Source organism: Aotus nancymaae, unplaced genomic scaffold, assembly GCF_030222135.1.
Source record: "Aotus nancymaae isolate 86718 unplaced genomic scaffold, 86718_ANA_hifiasm-v0.15.2.pri h1tg000011l, whole genome shotgun sequence".
Lineage (NCBI taxonomy): Eukaryota > Metazoa > Chordata > Mammalia > Primates > Aotidae > Aotus > Aotus nancymaae.
This window is the reverse complement of record NW_026988422.1, coordinates 34,019,416-34,039,741: the sequence shown is the minus strand read 5'-3', so window position 1 is coordinate 34,039,741 and position 20,326 is coordinate 34,019,416. Positions and strand designations below refer to the sequence as shown.

Here is a 20,326-nt window from a genome sequence, read left to right as displayed (position 1 = left end):
AGCTAGGGTTCTAACCCTTTATTTTCAATAAATGACTCAATTTTAAAAGACCTAGTTCTATCATTAACCAGTTACCCATCTAATCATTCATAGCTTAACCAGTTTGATAACGTTAGTGTATATAATATAAACAAAGACAGTTAATAAAATGTTCTACATGAGAACTTATTTCTTATTTTGTTCTTTTCTTTTTTTTTTTTTAGATGAGGTGTTGCTCTTGTTGACCAGGCTGGAGTGCAGTGGCGTGATGGTTCACTGCAATCTCCTCCTCCCCTGGGTTCAAACAATTCTCCTGTCTCAGCCATCCAAGCAGCTGGGATTACAGGCACCTGCCATGACGCCCAGCTAATTTTTTTGTATTTTTAGTAGAGATGGGGTTTCATCATGTTGGCCAGGCTGGTCTCAAACTCCTGACTTCAGGTGATCCACCCACCTCGGCCTCCCAAAGTGCTGGGAGTACAGGTGTGAGCCACCGTGCCCAGCCCAGAACTTATTTCTTTAAGAGAAAACATGTACCTCACTTTAAAATGAACAATAGCACCTAGTACAAAAGAGAAAATTAAGTTTGGAACCTATACTTTTCTTCACTGATTTAATAACTTTAAGAAAGAAATACAGGAGTTCTTTAATATGGGAGAGAATAATAGGAGCCCTCTACTAGAAGTAATACGGTAGCCTGAGAGTTCTTTAATTAAAACAATCCAAAAGGAAAAGGTATGAAAATTTTGTAACTTATTGAAATAGAAAACTTCTGAGATACTCCTGATTGGAAAGTAGTTATTTGGCCAGGTGCAGTGGCTCACACCTGTAATCCCAGCACCTTAGGAAGCAGAGGCAGGTGGATCACCTGAGGTCAGGAGTTCGAGACCAGCCTGGCCAACATGGTGAAACCCTGTCTCTACTAAAACTACAAAATTAGCTGATTATGGTGGCACACACCTGTAATCCCAGCTACTTCAGAGGCTGAGGCAGGAGAATCGCTTGAACCTGGGAGGCGAAGGTTGCAGTGAGCCAAGATCATGCCATCTCACTCCAGCCTGGGTGACAAGAGTAAAACTCCATCTCAAAAAAAAAAAAAAAAGTAATAATTTATCTTCTAACAACTCTGAGAATCTATGATGAGAAAGATGAGGGGACTGAAAAGCTACCGGTTCTATATATAACTCAATTACAATATGGAGCTCTAAGATTGATTTCCCATCTTTAGACTCTAGAAGGCTCTTCTACTGTTGTACTTCTCCCCTGGCCATTCATTCTGTTATTATTTGTCCTCCTTCCCTACATAACAAGCTCTGCAACGAGAAGCACTTGGATATTATCCATCTCTATATTCTACCTTGCTTGACAGCACATAGCTGGTACTCAATAATTGTAAAACGAGTACCATAGATGGTAACCAGAAAAAAAAAGTTGATAAGATCTATTCTGATTCATATATCCATACTCTGAAACTAATTGTAATAATAATAAATTGAAACTACATCAGCAACATACGGTTCCACCTCAGATTATCAGGGAATTAAATGGCAGAGTAGAACTGAAAACTTTGAAAGGGGTGGCCACATAAAAAACAATGTGCATGCAATCTAAAATAACCACTCCCTTTTAAAGAAGAAAGGTCAATTTCAAGCCTCAGATAACTGAAGAAAATTGTCAGGAAGAAAGAAACATTACGTGAAAAAAAAAAAGATAATCTGATTTCTAGATTAAGATGTTTTAATATACATAATGTATAGTATTTCATATAATTTATTAATGGCATTTTCTATAGGACACTGTAATTAATTCAGTGACATCAATATTGACCTCATACAGACAAAAGATGAAAGCTGGGTTTTCTGGTGTACCAAGTACAAAACATGTGCTAAAAAGTTAACGTATATAGTTGTAAGAGATCAACGTTCAGGATGACTCAAGTTTACAGTAGTTGCTTCACACAGTTTTCCAAAACTTGGATGCCACCCAGTGTTGCTGTGTTTGTGCAAATGCCAGCTCCGGAAGGCCTGACTACCTCCTTTTGCCAGCTCCACTTTTGCCTGTTTTACTGCTGCCACTGCTAGATTTGCCAGATGATTTTGAAGAGAAGAGTCTTGTCATGAACTCAGAAACATCAGGCAACTCATGGTTGGAATTCAGCATATTCATTGACTGCTCCATCTCCTGCAAGAAGATAAGGCACAATAATATGTGAGATCCTTCAAGTATTTTAACTCCTAAAACTTCCTATTAAAGAAAAAGCAAAGGAGTATAACAACTAAAAAGTACTAGTTCTGAGCAATGATGCAACATCCTGCTCAATAGAACTTCACCTATAGATCATTAGTAACTATTTTCCATGCTTCCTTTAACCACTAAACATTTTGATTCTTAGTAAATGTCCAATAAAGGATTACCTAAGGTTTGATTCTGCTTGTGTTTTAATAAAGAATTTTTTTTTCTGATAATGAATATATTTGATCATATTCCTATCTTATTTTATATTTTCTGATTAAGATGCTTTCTTATGATTTTAATGAATACATTTTTAAGTTCATGCTTTCTTTAGAAGCATATAATCAGAATATTAATTTTTTTTTTTTTTTTTTTTTTTTTGAGGCGGAGTTTCGCTCTTGATACCCAGGCTGGAGTGCAATGGCGCGATCTCGGCTCACCGCAACCTCCGCCTCCTGGGTTCAGGCAATTCTCCTGCCTCAGCCTCCTGAGTAGCTGGGATTACAGGCATGCGCCACCATGCCCAGCTAATTTTTTGTATTAGTAGAGACGGGGTTTCACCATGTTGACCAGGATGGTCTCGATCTCTTGACCTCGTGATCCACCCGCCTCGGCCTCCCAAAGTGCTGGGATTACAGGCTTGAGCCACCGCGCCCGGCCCAGAATATTAATTTTTAACTATACATCAAGGCATCAGTAAAGTTTGGAAAAGAAGTGTAGTATTTCCAAGAGTTCATTTATAAGCCTCAGTAGTAAATCTATGAATCCTGTATGGCTTGGGTGACTTCAATTAGACTCTAAAGCAATCAACATGAATGTTACAAACAAGTCATTGGCAAAACAGGATAGGATCTGGCACTTTTGAGTATTTGTCCTCCCCCTTAATTGAGCCAAAAATCTATAAAGTACTGTTTAATATTTATATAATATTAATGCAATGTCTGCTTCATTTAAATTTTAAGTGACATTCTAAAACTGAAGTTAAAATTGACTTTAGTCCCATTCAGACATGAAAAAGATAGCAAATACTGTATTATCTATCCTTCCTTCCTTTCTTTCTTTTTCTTTCTTCCTTTTTTTTTTTTTTTTTTTAAGAGATAGGGCTCAGGTGATCCTCCTGTCTCAGCTTCCTGAGCAGCTGAGACTACAGGCACACACCACAGCACTAGGCTTACCATTTCAAATTGAACACTGTTATGGTATTAGCTTGAACTTTTCCCACAAAGATAGAATTTATTCCTAAGTTTTAAAGGAGAAAGTGCTTTTACAAATAAGGCTAGGAAAAGAAATATTGTAAACATAAACCAAATATGTTAACATGCCCCAATAATTAAGAAATCAATGTATATGGTAAGAGCTCTTGAGTCCCTACAAACATACATCAACTCTATTTTGGAATCTGTTCAACTCTGAAGCTCTTTTTTATCTCCCAGTTTTTGTGGTTTTATTTAAACACAAATAAAACATGCACATGAGCCATTGATTCCTTGTCCTCACTGTGCAGCCTGGCATTGGGACTAGTGACTCTGATGGCCAGCTGTACTGCTCTTTCCAGATTGCTTTGTGGTTCCTGGAGGAAACACTGTGAGTAATCTCAGCACAGTAAGATTTGCTGCACATCAGCAGTACTTTCAGCTCCTTGATGTTGTACACTAGGAACTTCCAGAAGCCACTGGGTAGCAAGTGCTTTGTTTCTTTGCTGCTCCCATAACCAATTGGCCTTTGAATCTTCTATGAACACTGTTGTCAATTCCTCTAGGTTTCTGCCAGTTAAGCTTAATTTTGACATATTGGTCTGACTGGTGCCAGATAAACCTCTTGGTCCTCTTTTTGATGATCTTGGGCTTCACAAAGGATCTGAGGGTAGTCATGATGCCAGTTAGGAAATGGTGCCGCCTCTGTAGGTAGTGCCAAGGAAGAGAGCTTCTGAAGCTCTTGAATCAACTTTTTACAATGTCTACTATGTGCAAAGCACTTTACAAGGAATGAACTTTTAATCAAATGTGACTCTTCATGTTTCCTTCTACTGATGCCACAGTTAATTGGCTTAACATATACAAGGAATGCATAGGATATATTACTTTCTAACACTGAAGCAAAAATGCAAACATTTACCAATAAAACATTCTGAAATATCATAAACTTTTCTTTTCCTATGAATCTTTTTCTACCATTCCTGCTTGGAATAGATACCTATTACCTTCCATAGAACATAATCACCTACTACCTTGGCAAACATTTCTATTAAGAAAAAAGAGCCGGGCACTGTGGCTTACACCTGTAATCCCAGCACTTTGGGAGGCCAAGGCGGCAGAGCACGAAGTCAGGAGTTTGAGACTAGCCTGGCCAACGTGGCGAAACCCTGACTCTACTAAAAATACAAAAATTAGCCGGGTGTGGTGGCAGATGCCTGTAATCCCAGCTACTTGGGAGGCTGAGGCAAGAGAACTGCTTGAACCTGAGACAGGGAGGTTGCACTGAGCCGAGATCACACCATTGCACTCTAGCCTGGGTGACATGAGCAAGATTCTGTCTCAAAAAAAAAAAAAAAAGAAAAGGAAAGTCACAAAATCCCCTGAGAACAAGAAGACTATTTGATAAATTCATTCTATTTTCTACATTTAACTGGACTATGAGCCTACTGATGACAGGAATGGCCTATAATTCATTTCTGAATCTCCAGTATCTAGACCCTAGAAACTGATTGATAAATGTTTACTCAGCAATTAATAAAATGGCAACACATCAACATACTAAATAAAACGGAGAACCTTGAAACTCAGAAGATACTTGTTGATGGTTGAATGGAAAAATACACAATGGATTTTTGAAAAAATGAAGAGTTCAAACAGAAGCCAATATTCAAAGAGAAAATGTGGTGGCACTAAATTTGAAGCATCCTACTTAGCAAATCCTCTCCCTCTGCAGAACCAGTATGGTTTTGTGGTATAGAATTTAAAGGTCACTCTTCTACTTAACCATCCCCCATGGTCTATCTGAATTACTTACGTGTGTCTGAACACATAAACTGAGTATGTACTCTGAAGAGAGTTTTGCAAAGTAAAGACAGATCATAGGAGCAATCATTTTGTGAATTATTTAGATTAAGTATACCAGAATTATTATACATTTCAACTATTTAAAAAGTAAGGCACACAAAGAGGCTAGGATTCAGTAAGATGTTTTAACTATACAAAGAGATCCAGGTCTTTATCAGGCAGAACTAACAATTTATCTACTCTAATGGAAACAACTAATTAAATGCCAGGAAGATAATACTGTGTTAATATAAATTCTAGATTAATTTGGCTTGGGAACTAGAATAAAACTGAGAAAAAACCACCCAGCTACAATGGGATAGAGCAAGCATCACAATATGGTTCAAAAACTCACAGATAGGGCCAAACATGGTGGCTCAGACCTATAATCCCAGTGCTTTGGGAGGCTGAGGCAGGTGGATAGCTTGAGTCCAGGAGTTTGAGGCCATTCAAATTGATTGTGCCACTACACTCCAGCTTGAGCAACAGACTCTGTTTCTTAAAAAAAAAAAAAAAAAAAAAACTCCATAGCTGGACAATCATCTTACCCGTCTCATATCAGGATCACTTGTGTTGACAACTTTAGGCAAAAGCACAAATATCAATAATGGAAGAACCATCATCATAACCTGCAGAAAAAAAAATCCAGAAAATGTTTTTCCCCCACTTTACAGTTAATAGAACAAAAATTGCACGTAACAACCAATGGTGAAATTAAAGATTTAAATGTTGTATATACAATAATACTAGTAGCAACCACCTCAATTCTACTGAACCAGTTCTGATAATAGCAAGGTGCTGTCTGTCTGACTATGGTGGAGTATTATAGAATGTAAAAGTTTTCTGTATGTATGCTTGGACTTTATAGATACCTCACTTCATAGTTGTGCCACCCACCTATCTTTTTGCAGTTTAGTGTGTTATTTAACACAAATAATTTGCAAATGGAACTATCTATTCGCTTTTTTTCTATCTATAGTCTGGCATTTGGGTTGGGGATCCTGATGGCAAGCTAACTGCTCTTTTTGGATGACTGTGGTTCTTGTAAAACTGATCTACTTTAGCAGATGAGTTTTGAAAAATGATCTAGAACCATCAAGCACTGGATACACTTCCATGGAATTCCAGAAATGTGAACATGGAAGATGAATAAACTCTGGAGATTCACTGCTGACTTCTTCTATCCAGTCTACCCTCCTGCCTCTTTATCTCTGACAGATTCTAAGTACTAATTTATTTCTCTCTAGGTGATATACAGCCTCTGAATATAGATCATGTGTGATCTAAATAGCTATCAGCAAGGAATATGGCCAAAACATACATTCTTTTATTTTTATTTATTTATTTATTTTTTGAGACAGAGTCTCGCTCTGTTTGCCCAGGCTGGAGTGCGATGGCGCAATCTCGGCTCACTGCAACCTCCGTCTCCCAGGTTCAAACGATTCTTCTGCCTTAGCCTCCAGAGTAGCTGGGATTACAGGTGCCCGCCACCACACTGGCTAATTTTTTATATTTTTGTTAGAGACGAAGTTTCACTATGTTGGCCAGGCTGGTCTTGAAACCCTGACCTTGTGACCGGCCAACTTCAGCCTCCCAGAGTGCTGGGAATATATGCGTGAGCTACCACGCCCAGCCTACTTAGATAAATTCTAAACAGCAATTCAATTTTTAAAAACAGCAAAAGAAGGCTGGGAGCGGTAGCTCATGCCTATAATCCCAGCACTCTGGGAGGCCGAGGTGGGTGGATCATGAGGTCAGGAGTTCAAAACCAGCCTGGCTAATATGGTGAACCCTGTCTCTACTAAAAATACAAAAAAAAAAAAAAAAATTTAGCCAGGCATGGTGAAACACGCCTGCAGTCCCAGCTACTCAGGAGGCTGAAGCAGGGGAATCTCTATAACCCGGGAGGCGGAGGTTGCAGTGAGCCGAGATCGCGCCACTGCACTCCAGGCTAGGCAACACAGAGAGACTCCATTTCAAAAAAAAAAAAACAGCAAAAGAAAAGGTCAATTTGTTTATAAAAACTGTTTTCTTGATGGTAGTCAACAATAATTTATTGTATATTTTAAAATACCAACCAAAGAGTGGAATTGGTATGTTCCTAACACTTACAAAAACATGATAAATGCTTAAGGTGAGGGATATCCCAATTATCCTGATGTGATTAATACACATCATATGCCTGTATCAAAACATCACATGTACCTCATAAATATATACATCTATTATGTACCTATGATAATTAAAAATAAGGCCAGGTGCGGTGGCTCACACCTGTAATTCCAGCACTTTGGGAGGCTGAGGTGGGCGGATCACAAGATTAGGAGTTCGAGACCAGCCTGGCCAACACGGTGAAACCTTTTCTCTACTAAAAATACAAAAATTAGCCAAGTGTGATAGTGGGCGCCTGTAGTCTCAGCTATTCAGGAGACTGAGGCAGGAGAATCACTTGAACCCAGAAGGCAGAGGTTGTAGTGAGCCAAGATCGTGCCACTGCACTCCAGCCTGGGGGACAGAGCAAGATTCTGCCTCAGAAAAATAAATAAATAAATAAATAATAAAAACAAATTTTTAAAGAATGCATGCTATTAGTGTTTTCTTATTAGTATCATAACATCAGTTTCATAATGCCAACTACTTAAATTACCACAGAAAAACTTTTCATTTCACATGTTAAAAAAAGAGAAAGAAATCCTTATTTGTGCTATCAATAGGGGATGGTTAATAAATGATGGCACATTAATCAATGGACTAATAATATGCAGGTAGTAGGAAGAATGAGACACCTCCAGATATGACTGACTTACTGAATATTCTTATTCTATCTGAAATGTAAAACATGTCATCATAAATATTTATCTAATTTATTTTACACATTTCAACATCAAATCTACAGTGCAATTCTCACTATATTCTCTTCATTATGTATTCCCAAAGCCATTATCCTTCTAAAATCTGCAAATTACTCACAATTATCCTTTCATCCAACAATCTGACCTCAGCTTTCTATCTCACAGTGGTTTGAAGTTTTCCACTACCTAGAAGCGAATTAGGTATTAGTAAAGTGCTTTATTTTAGGCTGATACATACCATTGGGTTCATCAGAAAGTCTGTCCAGCCCCATGATTCCCTTTTAATAAAGTAAGAAGGTGGACCTGAAGATTTCATTTGGAGAGGATAGGGCAGTCTTACAACCTCTGATGTTTTGATGTAATTCACATATCTTGCTCTGATAAAGCAACATGAGGAAAGCAACAGTAATTCCATTAAAAACATTACTAGTTAAAAGAACTGCTTATACTATATTAGCAAAGCATTATACACACCTTCAGCTTTTTCCAAAATGCTTTAAAATCAAAACTTTTGATCTTGAAAATCTGACCAAATTAACCTTATCTACATGTCTAAAATATGCAAAACATAGAGGAAAAAAAACACTAGACTTGGAATCTTCTAGCTGTAGCTCTGTCATTACCTAGGCCTGTGAGATCAGATGAATTTCCTAACTTCTATTGATGTCAAAAGTTCTTTTAGAATCCTTCCAGTGTTAAAGTTATTTGATTATATTTAGTAATGAATTTACTTCATTGTAACATACAAAAATACTGAATTTTTTTGATGGTCTCAGAAATGCCAATTTTTAAGGCTACATTGCAAGAAAATTTTATAATGCAAGAAAGCACTGCAACAGTGCTATAGGTAACACTACATTTTTCACCAAAGATACACTAATTTTAATCAAAATTCTCATCCATGTTTACACATGATCCATTTTACTTTTTGAAAACTGCCTCTCCTATTTCACCATTCACTGCTGTGTTGAATTCTGGGAATTATTTTTTCTGATCTATCTCCCACTTCATCAAACTTCTGTTCAGTTTCTTAATGCATCCATGAAGTTGTACATTTCAATGCCTATATTCACTGTAGAAGTTCAATTGTATTATTTTTTTCAAAATATCTATAGCCTATTTTGGTATATCATCTCTCTTTTTTTTTTTCTGAGACGGAGTCTTGCTCTGTCACCCAAGCCGGAGTGCAGTGGTGCGATCTCAGCTCACTGCAACCTGCGCCTCTTGGGTTCAAGTGATTCTCCTGCCTCGGCCTCCTGAGCAGCTGGGACTATAGGCACGTGCCACCATGCCCGGCTAATTTTTTGTACTTTTAGTAGAGATGGGGTTTCACCATGTTAGCCAGGATGGTCTCAATCTTCTGACCTCATGATCCACCCGCCTCAGCCTCCCCAAGTGCTGGGATTACATGTGTCAGCCACCATGCCCAACCCTGGTATATCATTTCTATGGCAGTCTCTTATTCCTGTAAGTACTTTCATATGTTAAATTATCTTACAGTTTATATCCAATAATTCTACTATTTAAAGTTCTTGGAGGTCTGATTTATTTGCTGACTCAATGTAGTCTGTTTTCTTGGGTACTTTGTAAGTTTAGTTGACTTCATTTACCTACTTAAGTAAATAGAAAGGGCACCTTCTTCCAGAGAGATTATGCAATTGTTTCTGCCAGAAATTTGGGGATTATAACCAGAAATTATTTTGTTCATTGCTCAGCTTGGAAGTTCCTGGATTATGCAGGAAGTAATAAATTCATATCCCAAATTTTAATGAGTCCAGGATCATAACTATCAGTTTTCCGGGAGACTTTTTCCCCCAAAGGCCAGGGTCAGACTTTTCCCCCCAAAAATCCAGGGCCTTCTGGATTTTAGTACCAAGCATCAAAGGGAGGACCAAATTTTAGATCTAATTCTGACTCTAAGCAAGCCCACGGCTTGCCTCCTCCCTGCACACTGCTAATTAAATCTAAGCCATATGGGTTAAAGAATATCAAAATCTCAGGTGGGGAGTGGTTTATAGTTTATCCCCTAGGGAGTTCCTTTGTTTTGGGGGGAGCTATGTATTTATTAATAAAAGAAAATGTTTGGCCAGGTGCAGTGGCTCATGCCTGTAATCCCAGCACTTTGGGAGGCCAAGGCAGGTGGATCATGAGGTCAGGAGTTTGAGACCAGCCTGACCAACATGGTGAAACCCCGTCTCTACTAAAAATACAAAAATTAGCCAGGCATGGTGGCACACACCTGTAGTCCTAGCTACCCAGGAAGCTAAGACAGGAGAATTGCTTGAACCTGGGAGGCGGAGGTTGCAGTGGGCCAAGATCGTGCCATTGCACTCCAGCCTGGGCGACAGAGTGAGACTTCATTTCAAAAAAAAAAAAAAAGAGAAATGTTTGTCATACTTTTATCCAGCATTTCTAAGGCTTTTCACTCTGCCAAAACGTCATAAATGAATATCCCACATATGTTCAAAACTAATTTATGTATGCTTATAAAATATTGGTCAACGTTGGGCACATGGCTCATGCTTGTAATATCAGCACTTTGGGAGGCCGAGGTGGGTGATCATTTGAGGTCAGGAGTTTGAGACCAGCCTGGCCAACATGGTAAAACCCTGTCTCTACTGAAAATACAAAACTCAGCCGGGCATGGTGGCACACACCTGTAATCCCAGTTACTTGGGAGTCTGAGGCAGAAGAATCACTCAAACCCAGGAGGTGGAGGTTATAGTGAGCTAAGGGTGTGCCACTGCACTCCAGCCTGGGTGACACAGCAAGACTCCATCACACACACACATACAAAAATTAGGACATATATGAATCCCAGTTTGTTCCCTACTCTGTCCCACCCCCAATTATTAAAATAATTTTTAAATAATTTTTTTTCTTTTTTTTAATTTAACCTATGCTTCAGACATACAATCATCAGGAATGTATCTGAAAACATGACTCCCACTACTGCAATCAGTGCTTAAATGCTCAAGCAAGAAGTATTCTTTACCCAAGTTTAAAAAAGGCAAATAAAACTTTATACAGTTGCTCCTCGATTTACATTCCAATAAGCCCACTGTAGGTTGAAAAATACTGTAAGTAGAAAAGGCATTTAATATACCTAACCTACAGACCAAGGCAGCCTAGCTTAGCCTACCTTAAAAGTCCTCAGAATACTTACATTAGCCAACAGGTGGCAAAATCACCTAACACAAAGTCCATTTTATAATAAGAAACTTATTGAAGTCACGTAACTTACTACGTTCTGTACTAAATGTAAAAAAAAAGAATGGTTGTTAAGGGTACTTAAGGTATGGTTTCTACTGTGTATCGCTTTAGCACCATGGTAAAGTCAAAATGTTCTAAGTTGAACCATTGTAAGCTGGGGACCATCTATATTTAAAACAATATTCCTATTTGCTAAGACCACTTTATTCAAAATTTAACCAGAGTAAAAAGGATAAAAAAAAAATACAAGTATTCCATTTTGTGTAACAGCTCTCATTCCTTCCAATATTGTTTTTTCAAAAAAAAAAAAAGTTTTTAAAGCCGTATATATAACATATACTATGATCCATGTACCCCCCATTTCCAAGCTTACAATTCTAAAATATACAAAGATACAAAGCCATGAAAAAGTCCTTTAACGCCTAGATTTAACACAAAAGAACTTATATATATATATAAAAAATTTTATTTTATTTTTTGAGACAGGATCTCACTCTGTTGCCCAGGCTGGAGTGCAGTGGTGCAATCATGGCTCACTGCAGCCTCAACCTCCCAGGCTCAAACAATCTCCTACCTCAGCCTACCAGGTAGCTGGAATCACAGGTATGTGCCACCATGTCCAGCTAAGTTTTGAACCTTTTTTTCTTTTGGTAGAGATAGGGTCTCACCATGCTGCCCAGGCTGGTCTCGAATTCCTGGGCTCGAGTGATACACCTCCTTTACCAGCCTTGCAGTGCTGGGATTCTAGGCATGAGCCACCACACCTATCCCATATATACATTTTAAAAAATCTTCATCTTTCCAAAGAGACATGAGAAAGTTAATACTTTTAAAAATTCATCTACTTTGAAACAATCTATTCCATCAAAAAACATTTATAAACATATATGCAAGGTACTACCTTCTAACAGAAGCTTTGCCCCATCCTAAATAGTCAAAAGCAAGAAATGTCACCAGAATTTGGACCAAAAAAATATTCTAAGACAATAATTTAACTTCAAAAATAAGGAAGAAGCTGGACACAGTGTGTGCCTATAATCCCAGCTACTCAGGAGGTTGAGGTGGGAAGATTGCTAAAGGTCAGTTTGAGGCTGTAGTGGGCCATGATTGTACCTGAGAATAACCACTACACTCCAGCCTAGGCAACATAGCAAGACCTTGTCTCTCTAAAAAGAAAAAGTTGGGGGGAAAAGTAATTTGTTTTTAAGAATATGTTTATTAGTGGCATTAGAATATTAGTTTCCTGAAAATATCAAGAATATTCTCTTGGACAGGCACAGTGGCTCACACCTATAATCCAGCACTTTGGGAGGCCAAGGCAGGCAGATCACTTGAGGTCAGGAGTTTGATACCAGCTTGGCCAATATGGCGAAACCCCATCTCTACTAAAAATACAAAAATCAGGCTGGGCATAGTGGCTCATGGTTGTAATCCCAGCACTTTGGTAGGCTGAGGAGGACGGATTGCAAGGTCAGGAATTCAAAACCAGCCTGGCCAATATGGTGAAACCCTATCTCCACTAAAAATATAAAAATTAGCTGGTTATGGTGGTGCCTGTAGTCCCAGCTACTTGGGAGGCTGAGGCAGGAGAACTGCTTGAACCAGGGAGTTGGAGGTTGCAGTGAGCTAAGTTCATGCCACTGTACTCCAGCCTGGGAAGACAGTGAGACTCCGTCTTAAAAAAAAAAAAAAAAAAAAAAAGTCAGAGGGGCATGGTGAGGTGTGCCTGTAATCCCAGCTACTTGGGAGGCTGAGATACAAGAATCCCTTGAACCTGGGAGGCAGAAGTTGCAGTGAGCCAAGAATGCACCACTGTACTCTAGCCTGGGCGACAGAGGAAGACTTTGTCTCAAAAAAAAAAAGAATATTCTCTTGATAACTGTCTCGTTTAGTATACATGCTAAAAGAAGAGAAAGAAACCATTACTTGTCTATCAATAGGAGCTAGTTATGTAAATGATGGCAAATCGATCAAAGGCCTAACATGCAGCTAAGATATAGGATGGGACAGCTCCGTATGTGACTCATTCTATTTGAATTATAGCATATTTACATATTACATTCTTAAAACGTTCAATGTCAAAGAAAGCAAAGAAAGAAGAAACAAATTTTAGCAGGAAACACTAACTCAAATGTAAATACCACGCTACTAAGTAAACATCTGTCAGCTCCATTTTGAGTCTCTACAAATCAGCCTAAATATGCTGGGCACATACCAAAAAGATCAGTAGTAAAATTATTTATTAGTCCTCTACCTCCAGAAATTGTTTTTGCCCTTGCCTGATCTATGCTTTATTACTGCAACACAGAGTCATATTTGATAGCTCAAACAAAGAAGAGACATTACCACTTAAAACTGTTTAATATATTGCCTGGTCAGATTTTACCAAAGAGGATGCCCTGAGACAACAAAATAAATAAATAAATTTGTTCTATTATCATAGGAAGTTGACTCTGAAGACTATAGATATCTACACAAATGTTTCAACTCCAAAGAGATCTTGCTATTCTCCACACTCACAGTCTAAATTAGACTACACTTCTTTTCACCTCAATTGTTTTCCCTAGAAATATGACATTTCTGGCCGCGAGCGGTGGCTCACACCTGTAATCCCAGCACTTTGGGAGGCCGAGATGGGTGGATCACCTGAAGTCAGGAGTTCAAGACCTAACTGGTCAACATGGTGAAACCCTGTCTCTACTAAAAATACAAAAATTAGCCAGGCATGGTGGCGCGTGCCTGTAATCCCAGCTACTAGTGGGGCTGAGGCAGGAGGATTGCTTGAACTTGAGAGGTGGAGGTTGAAGTGAGCCGAGATCATGCCCTTGCACTCCAGCCTGGGTGACAGAGCGAGACTCCGTCTCACAAAAAAAAAAAAAAAAAAAGAAATACTATATTTCCATTGAACATAAAAGATTCCAGAAAGAAAGGACCAAAGTAATTTCTAGATCAACAAAGTTATCAGATAGGTAATAAGAGGTACTAACAAAATATCCTAGTGAAAAACAGGTGATGAATGGTATTTCTAATTTAGAAAAGTTAAATTATTTCCAACTTAATCATCATATTTCAATTATAACTTCCATGGTGCTTTAGTGCCTATAGTAAGTAATCTTACCTTTTCTTTATATAATCATATCAGAAGCTTTAAAATAAATTTTAAGCCAGAGCAAGATGCTCAACTTTACAATTTTTTCAATGTTCAGATTAACACAACATGAAGATATTTTAAGTGTTTTAAGGAATAGCTGTGGTTTAAATAAAAATAATTTCTCATCTGAACTATTATTCTAAAAGGAATATATGATAAGGTATTCAGTAGCCTAGCTTTTGGCAAAAATTAAATCAGCTGCCCTCACCTCATTTTTCCTTTTGAAGTGATATCCACTCGAACAGGATCAAATCTGTAAGCTGGAGATATAACTTCCACTACATAAGATCCAGAAGGTATATCATGAACCACAAAACTCCCATCTGTCCTGGAAAAATGAAAATCATATTTAGCTACTTCTGATCAACAGCTTAGTCTTTTCTTATCTGCTATTACCAATCAACTCTCCCAAACAATGACATTAAAAGCAACTGGCAAATAAATAGGCAAACGTGCTATGCTTCAGTTTCTTTCTTCCCTTCCTTTCCTTCTTTCCCTCCCTCCCTCCCTCTCCCACCTCTTTCTTTCTTTTTTACTGGAGTGCAATGGTGTCTCTCTCTCTCTCTCTCTCTTTTTCTTTCTTTCTTTTGAGAGTCTCACTGGGACACCCAGGCTGAAGTGCAATGGTGCGATCTTGTCTCACTGCACCTTCTGCCTCCTGGGTTCAAGCGATTCTCCTGCCTCAGTCTATCGAGTAGCTGGGATTACAGGCATGCGCCATCATGCCCGGCTAATTTTTGTATTTTTAGTAGACATGGGGTTTCACCACGTTGGCCAGGCTGATCTCAAACTCCTGACCTCGGGTGATCTGCCTGCCTTGGCCTCACAAAGTGCTGAGATTACCGCTGTGAGCCACCGCACCTGGCCTTCAATTTCTTTAATTACACTGAATAGGTTCTGAAAATACCCAAGCACTCCAAAGTAGCAGAGAAGCCTAACATAGAAAGCAATTCTTTTCCTTCTATGGGTAGAGATGACAGGTGACAGAAACACAGTTCCCATTCTAAAGCCATTTCTTCATTGAATATATTTTATTATTGCAATATTAGGGTTCCAATATTGCCAATCACCCCAACAATTTCTTACTATTAAAAATGGCATTTTGGCCAGGTACAGTGGCTCACACCTGCAATTCCAGCACTTTGGGAGACTGAAGCGGATAGATCACGAGGCCAGAAGTTCAAGACCAGCCTGGCCAATATGGTGAAACCCCGTCTCTACTTAAAAAATACAAAAATTAGCTGGGAATGGTGGTGTGTGCCTGTAGTACCAGCTAATCAGGAGGCTGAGGCAGAAGAACCACTTGAACCCGGAAGGCGGATGCAGTTAGCCAAGATCGTGCCACTGCACTCCAGCCTGGGGACAGAGCAAGACTCCATCTTCCCAACCCCCGCCCCCCAAAAAAGGCATTTTGTTCTAATTTTAATCTGCATTTTTTGGTTTTCTGTTCTTTTAAGTACATTTGTTCTACTTGTTATACATAATTCCATTTACTTTGGTTACTAGAAGCTTACAATGTTTATGTAGTTAAAAACATCCATCTTTTCCTTACTGATTTCTTCTAAACTTCCTAGACTTAGAAAACCATCCTATCAGGAGCTGATAATTTCATTTCACAGATTAAAATTAATTTGTTTGGAAAATGAGAAACTACTATTCTGAGGGGAAAAAATTTTCTGTTTCAGGAAAGCAAATGGTTCTAAACGAATCAACTGTATCAGAGAATTCCCAATATCATAATAATATATTAAAATAATGCTTCTTAAATCTTCACACTTTTATAGTTACAGGAATGACTAATACTGATGATATCCACAATAGTTACTAAAAAGTAAGATGAAAAAGTGTTACTCCAAAGCACACACTGAACTAAGATGGAACTGAAACGTAAATAAGTTAACTTCTGCCTAGGCTGGATATCTTCCATTTGCCCTCTGGATCCACTCTCCACCTTTCTCCTCTTTGCAGACTGGAGAAAGGAAAGAAAATGAGTTTACTATATTTTCCCCCCAGCTCTCTCACTGACAGGCAACCTGTGACTGGCTGTGTCAAGGGACTGGCTTGTCTTTCAATGCAGCCCTTTCCCTTCAAGGTTCCAGTAACCTCTACTCTTCTCTTCCTTCAGGATTAGAGGTGGTGATAATAATCTTGAGGTTGTAAACTCCAGGGTACTGCACAATCTGGCTGTTTCCCTATGCCATTACTATACTGTTTGATCATTTGATCCCTTCATTAAACTCTCCTTGAATTACTCTAATTTGAGTTCATCTTCTACTTCTTAATGGGACCCTGACTGAATCAATTTCTTTCCCTCCCTCCCTTCCCCCCGACCCCCGCTTTCTTTTTTTGAGACAGAGTCTTGTTCTGTCACCAGGGATACAGTGGAATGGGGCCATCTCTGTTCACTGCAACCTCCACCTCCTGGGTTTAAGTGATTCTCCTGCCTCAGCCTCCCTAGTAGCTCAGATTACAGGGGCACGCCACCACTCCTGGCTGATTTTTTTTTTTTTTTTTTTTTTCTTTTGTAGAGACAGGGTTTTACCACGTTGGCCAGGCTGGTCTCTAACTTCTGACCTCTGGTGATCTGCCCGCTTAGGCCTCCCAAAGTGCTGGCTCCCAAAGAGCCACCACACCCAGCCCTGACTGAACCGATTTCAAAACATTTTTTTAGATCCAGAAAAAAAACAAACTGATGACTGTGAAACACAAATAATATCAGAAATAATTCTTTAAAGAAAAAGCAAATATATTTATCATCCTAAGGTAAATATTTTACTTAAGAAAAATAACAAAGTTTTCAATAAAAAATTTAAAATTTGTCCTTAAAAATGTAGTCTATAAAATGTCGGCCTTGTTGGATCCTGATTTGAAAGAACAATTATATCAAAACATTTTTGAGATAACTGAGGAAACATAAAAAATAAGACTATTTGATGATATTAAGGCATGATTATTTTTGTTGAATCAATAATGGTAATATGGTTTTTGTTTAAGTGCTTATGTTTTGGAGATACATAATGACGCTTTTACAAGTAAAATCATATTATGCTTGAACCATTTAAAAATATTTCAGAGAAAAATGAGCTACATAAAAGACATGAAACAAAACAGTAGGATGCCATTCTATTTATGCATGTCTGAAAATTTCTATAAGAAGTTCAAAAAACTATAGAATATAAAATTACTATGTTTAAAAAAAAACCTGAAAACTACCTGTCCAAAAACAGAGGACTGGTTAAATCAATTATGGCTTACATACATTGTGATAATAGCAAGAAATGGCACGAGGAGTCTTCAGGCCCAATTCCATTTATCTCCATTAACCAAGTCTTAAGCCACCTCCAATAAGCATAAATGTAAGTCAAAACTGTGTGCCAGTCATGCAAAACAGCTACAATACAAATTACCTACCCCTTTTCCAATAAGATTATCACCATAAACTCCTCACATTAGTTCTCCATCAACCTTTTTTTTTTTTTTTTTTCCTGAGAGACAGGGTTTTGCTCTGTGGCCCAGGCTGGAGTGCAATAGCATGATCACAGCTTGCTACAGCCTCGACCTCCTTGGCTCAAGCGATCCTCCCACCTCAGCCTCCTGAGTAGCTGGGACTACAGGTGCATACCACCACTCATGGCTAATTATTTATTTTTTGTAGAGATGGGGTCCCACTATGTTGCCCCAGCTGGTCTGAAACTCCTGGGCTCGAGCAATCATCCCACCTCAGCCTCCCCAAGTGCTGAGATTACAGGTATGAGCCACCGCGCCTGGCAATTTTCCATCAACCTTTCTACATATAAATGAAATAGCATGAAATGGTATCAAAAGCTGTTCAAAAATATTAGGTGAAAAAGGCAGCTTACAAATTACTATATATTATATTTTACTAGTAAAAACATAAATCATATGATTCCCAAAGAAGCTAGAAAAATGGCAGGCACCACGGCTCATGCCTGTAATCCCAGAAATTTGACAGGTTGAGGCAGAAGGATCACCTGAGGCCAGGAGTTTGAGACCACACTGGGAAACATAGCAAGACTCTGTCTCTACAAAAAATTAAAAAATTAGCTGGACATGGTAGCATCTGCCTGTAGTCCTAGCTACTCAGGAGGCTGAGTGAGGCAGGAGAATCACTTGAGTCCAGAAGTTCGAGGCTGCCATGAACTATGATCTCGCCACTGCACTCCAGCCTGAGTGACAGAACAAGACCTTGTCTCAAAAAAAAAAAAAAATACAATAAAATATTAAATTATTAAGGGTTGTTTCCCTTCTTTCTTGTTTCTAATATACTATTTTTAAACAGAAATTAAATGCTTTTTAAAAGAACTGTATACAGCAGAAGAGTGGCCAAATGGTCAATTAAGGCTCATTTCTAAAGCTTAATGAGAATTTTGTCATTAAAACATCATTAATTAGGGTAAACTCTAAAGAATGCCCTAATGCCAGATTATTAATGATAGATGGCAGTAAAATACTGGTTGTCAATCTGTCACTATTTATTAATCTGAGGTTGGAATTACCATTCAAGGGCACTTACATGATCTGAACAAATCTGTAAATCAGATTTAGATTTAAATGTCCACATTTGTCTGATTTTCAGATATCATTTGCTGGTGTACAAACCCATCAAAAGAAACACTTTTTACTAATTACTTTCTTTCAGTTTACAGTTTCACCTTCCAAGTAAGGGTGGAAAGATTTAAAAGAACATATGTGTGCCTAGACATTTCAAAAGCAGACTGCTGCAAAACTAGTGCTAACAAATTCATCCTGTCTTTTAATATAGACAGAAATCCCACTTCCACTAATAGCACTAAGGGACAGAAGAAAGCAATGTAGAGAAACCCTAGTCTCACATAAATGACAAGTGTGATATAGCAAATCCCTCGATGAATTCAAGTGTAAAAAGGAACAACAAACCCACCCCCAAGCCAAAAGCCAAAAGTGCTTTAACTAGGGATTTCAGGGCCTATTAATTTTAGAAGCAGTAACATTAGCCTCCCAGTCTGTAGTCACTAGAAGCCCTTTGGGTTTTGAGAATTCCCAGTTGTGTCGCATCTTTCTACATAATAACAAGCTACCAAAAGACTGAAATGAATGCAAAAAACGACTAGGTTCTAGGGAAACCAGATGAGATACAAAAGAAAGAATCCAAGAGACAAATAAGGGTCCACCTGCTCTCAGGGCGCAGGAATGGTCATTCTCACATGGGGCCAAAACAAAGTTAAAAATAACTGACTCCATGCTCTGACCATGGCAGGGGGTGAGCGCCTGCCATCCTCATTCCAGAGGTACAGGACCGAGAAAGGGAAAGCATCCGACTGCCTCCCAAAGTCTGCTGGCATAGACCGTTAGCGGCACCCTCCCCTTCAGTCTGAGACAGCGATGTCTTCACGTCCTGACACTTAACTCTCCTAGTGGGGTCCCTGTCCCGCCTCCACCCCAGCCTTTTTCCCGCTGCCCTCAGGATGCTCACTTAAGGAAGCCGACGTGCTCTTCTCCGTCTACGAGCACTCGGGCCGCAGAGATCCAGTCCTGGGGCTTCACCCCCGGAACAACTGCACGCCCCTCAATCTTGAAGCGATCTCCTATGCCGACCCCACTCCCTCCCGATCCCTCTGCAGCAGCCCCGGGCACCTCCGAGCTCTGGACATCCCCTGATAGCAGTAGCAGCAGGACTGGAAAGAATCCCCACAGAGCGGCCGCCATGACAGAAGCTCTACACTCAGGTCGGCAGCCCCGGAAGCCTTCCCTGTCTCCCGGCCGCCACCGCCGCCGTTGGCGGCTTCATGTCGTCATCAGTGGGCGCCCGTTTCTGTCATAAGCTGTGGGATCCAACCAGAGGGAAGAAATCATGGCCGATC

General features: G+C 39.1%; 1 protein-coding gene and 1 pseudogene across 1 annotated transcript; both read right to left on the bottom strand.

Annotated features, from left to right (window-relative positions):
* Window positions 1–1,695: 1,695 nt before the first annotated feature.
* On the bottom strand, window positions 1,696–20,236 carry EMC7 (ER membrane protein complex subunit 7). The gene is made up of 5 exons (XM_012465473.2): window positions 19,939–20,236; window positions 14,674–14,793; window positions 8,340–8,478; window positions 5,798–5,878; window positions 1,696–2,160 (listed from the first exon to the last, which is right to left on the bottom strand). Exons 1-5 carry the CDS (start codon window positions 20,169–20,171, stop codon window positions 2,008–2,010), a joined length of 726 nt encoding a protein of 241 aa, XP_012320896.1. The 5' UTR covers window positions 20,172–20,236; the 3' UTR covers window positions 1,696–2,007.
* LOC105726162 (large ribosomal subunit protein eL32-like) lies at window positions 2,878–4,427 on the bottom strand (annotated as a pseudogene).
* Window positions 20,237–20,326: the final 90 nt, after the last annotated feature.

What these genes read in the sequence shown, in the direction of transcription:
- EMC7 (XM_012465473.2), bottom strand. Translation starts at nt 20,171, where the DNA reads ATGGCGGCCGCTCTGTGGGGATTCTTTCCAGTCCTGCTGCTACTGCTA. An exon ending in ACTTCAAAAGGAAAAATGAG is followed by an intron (nt 8,479 to 14,673) that starts GTGAGGGCAGCT and finishes TTGCTTTATCAG; the next exon opens with AGCAAGATATGTGAATTACA. An exon ending in ACTTTCTGATGAACCCAATG is followed by an intron (nt 5,879 to 8,339) that starts GTATGTATCAGC and finishes TTTTTTCTGCAG; the next exon opens with GTTATGATGATGGTTCTTCC.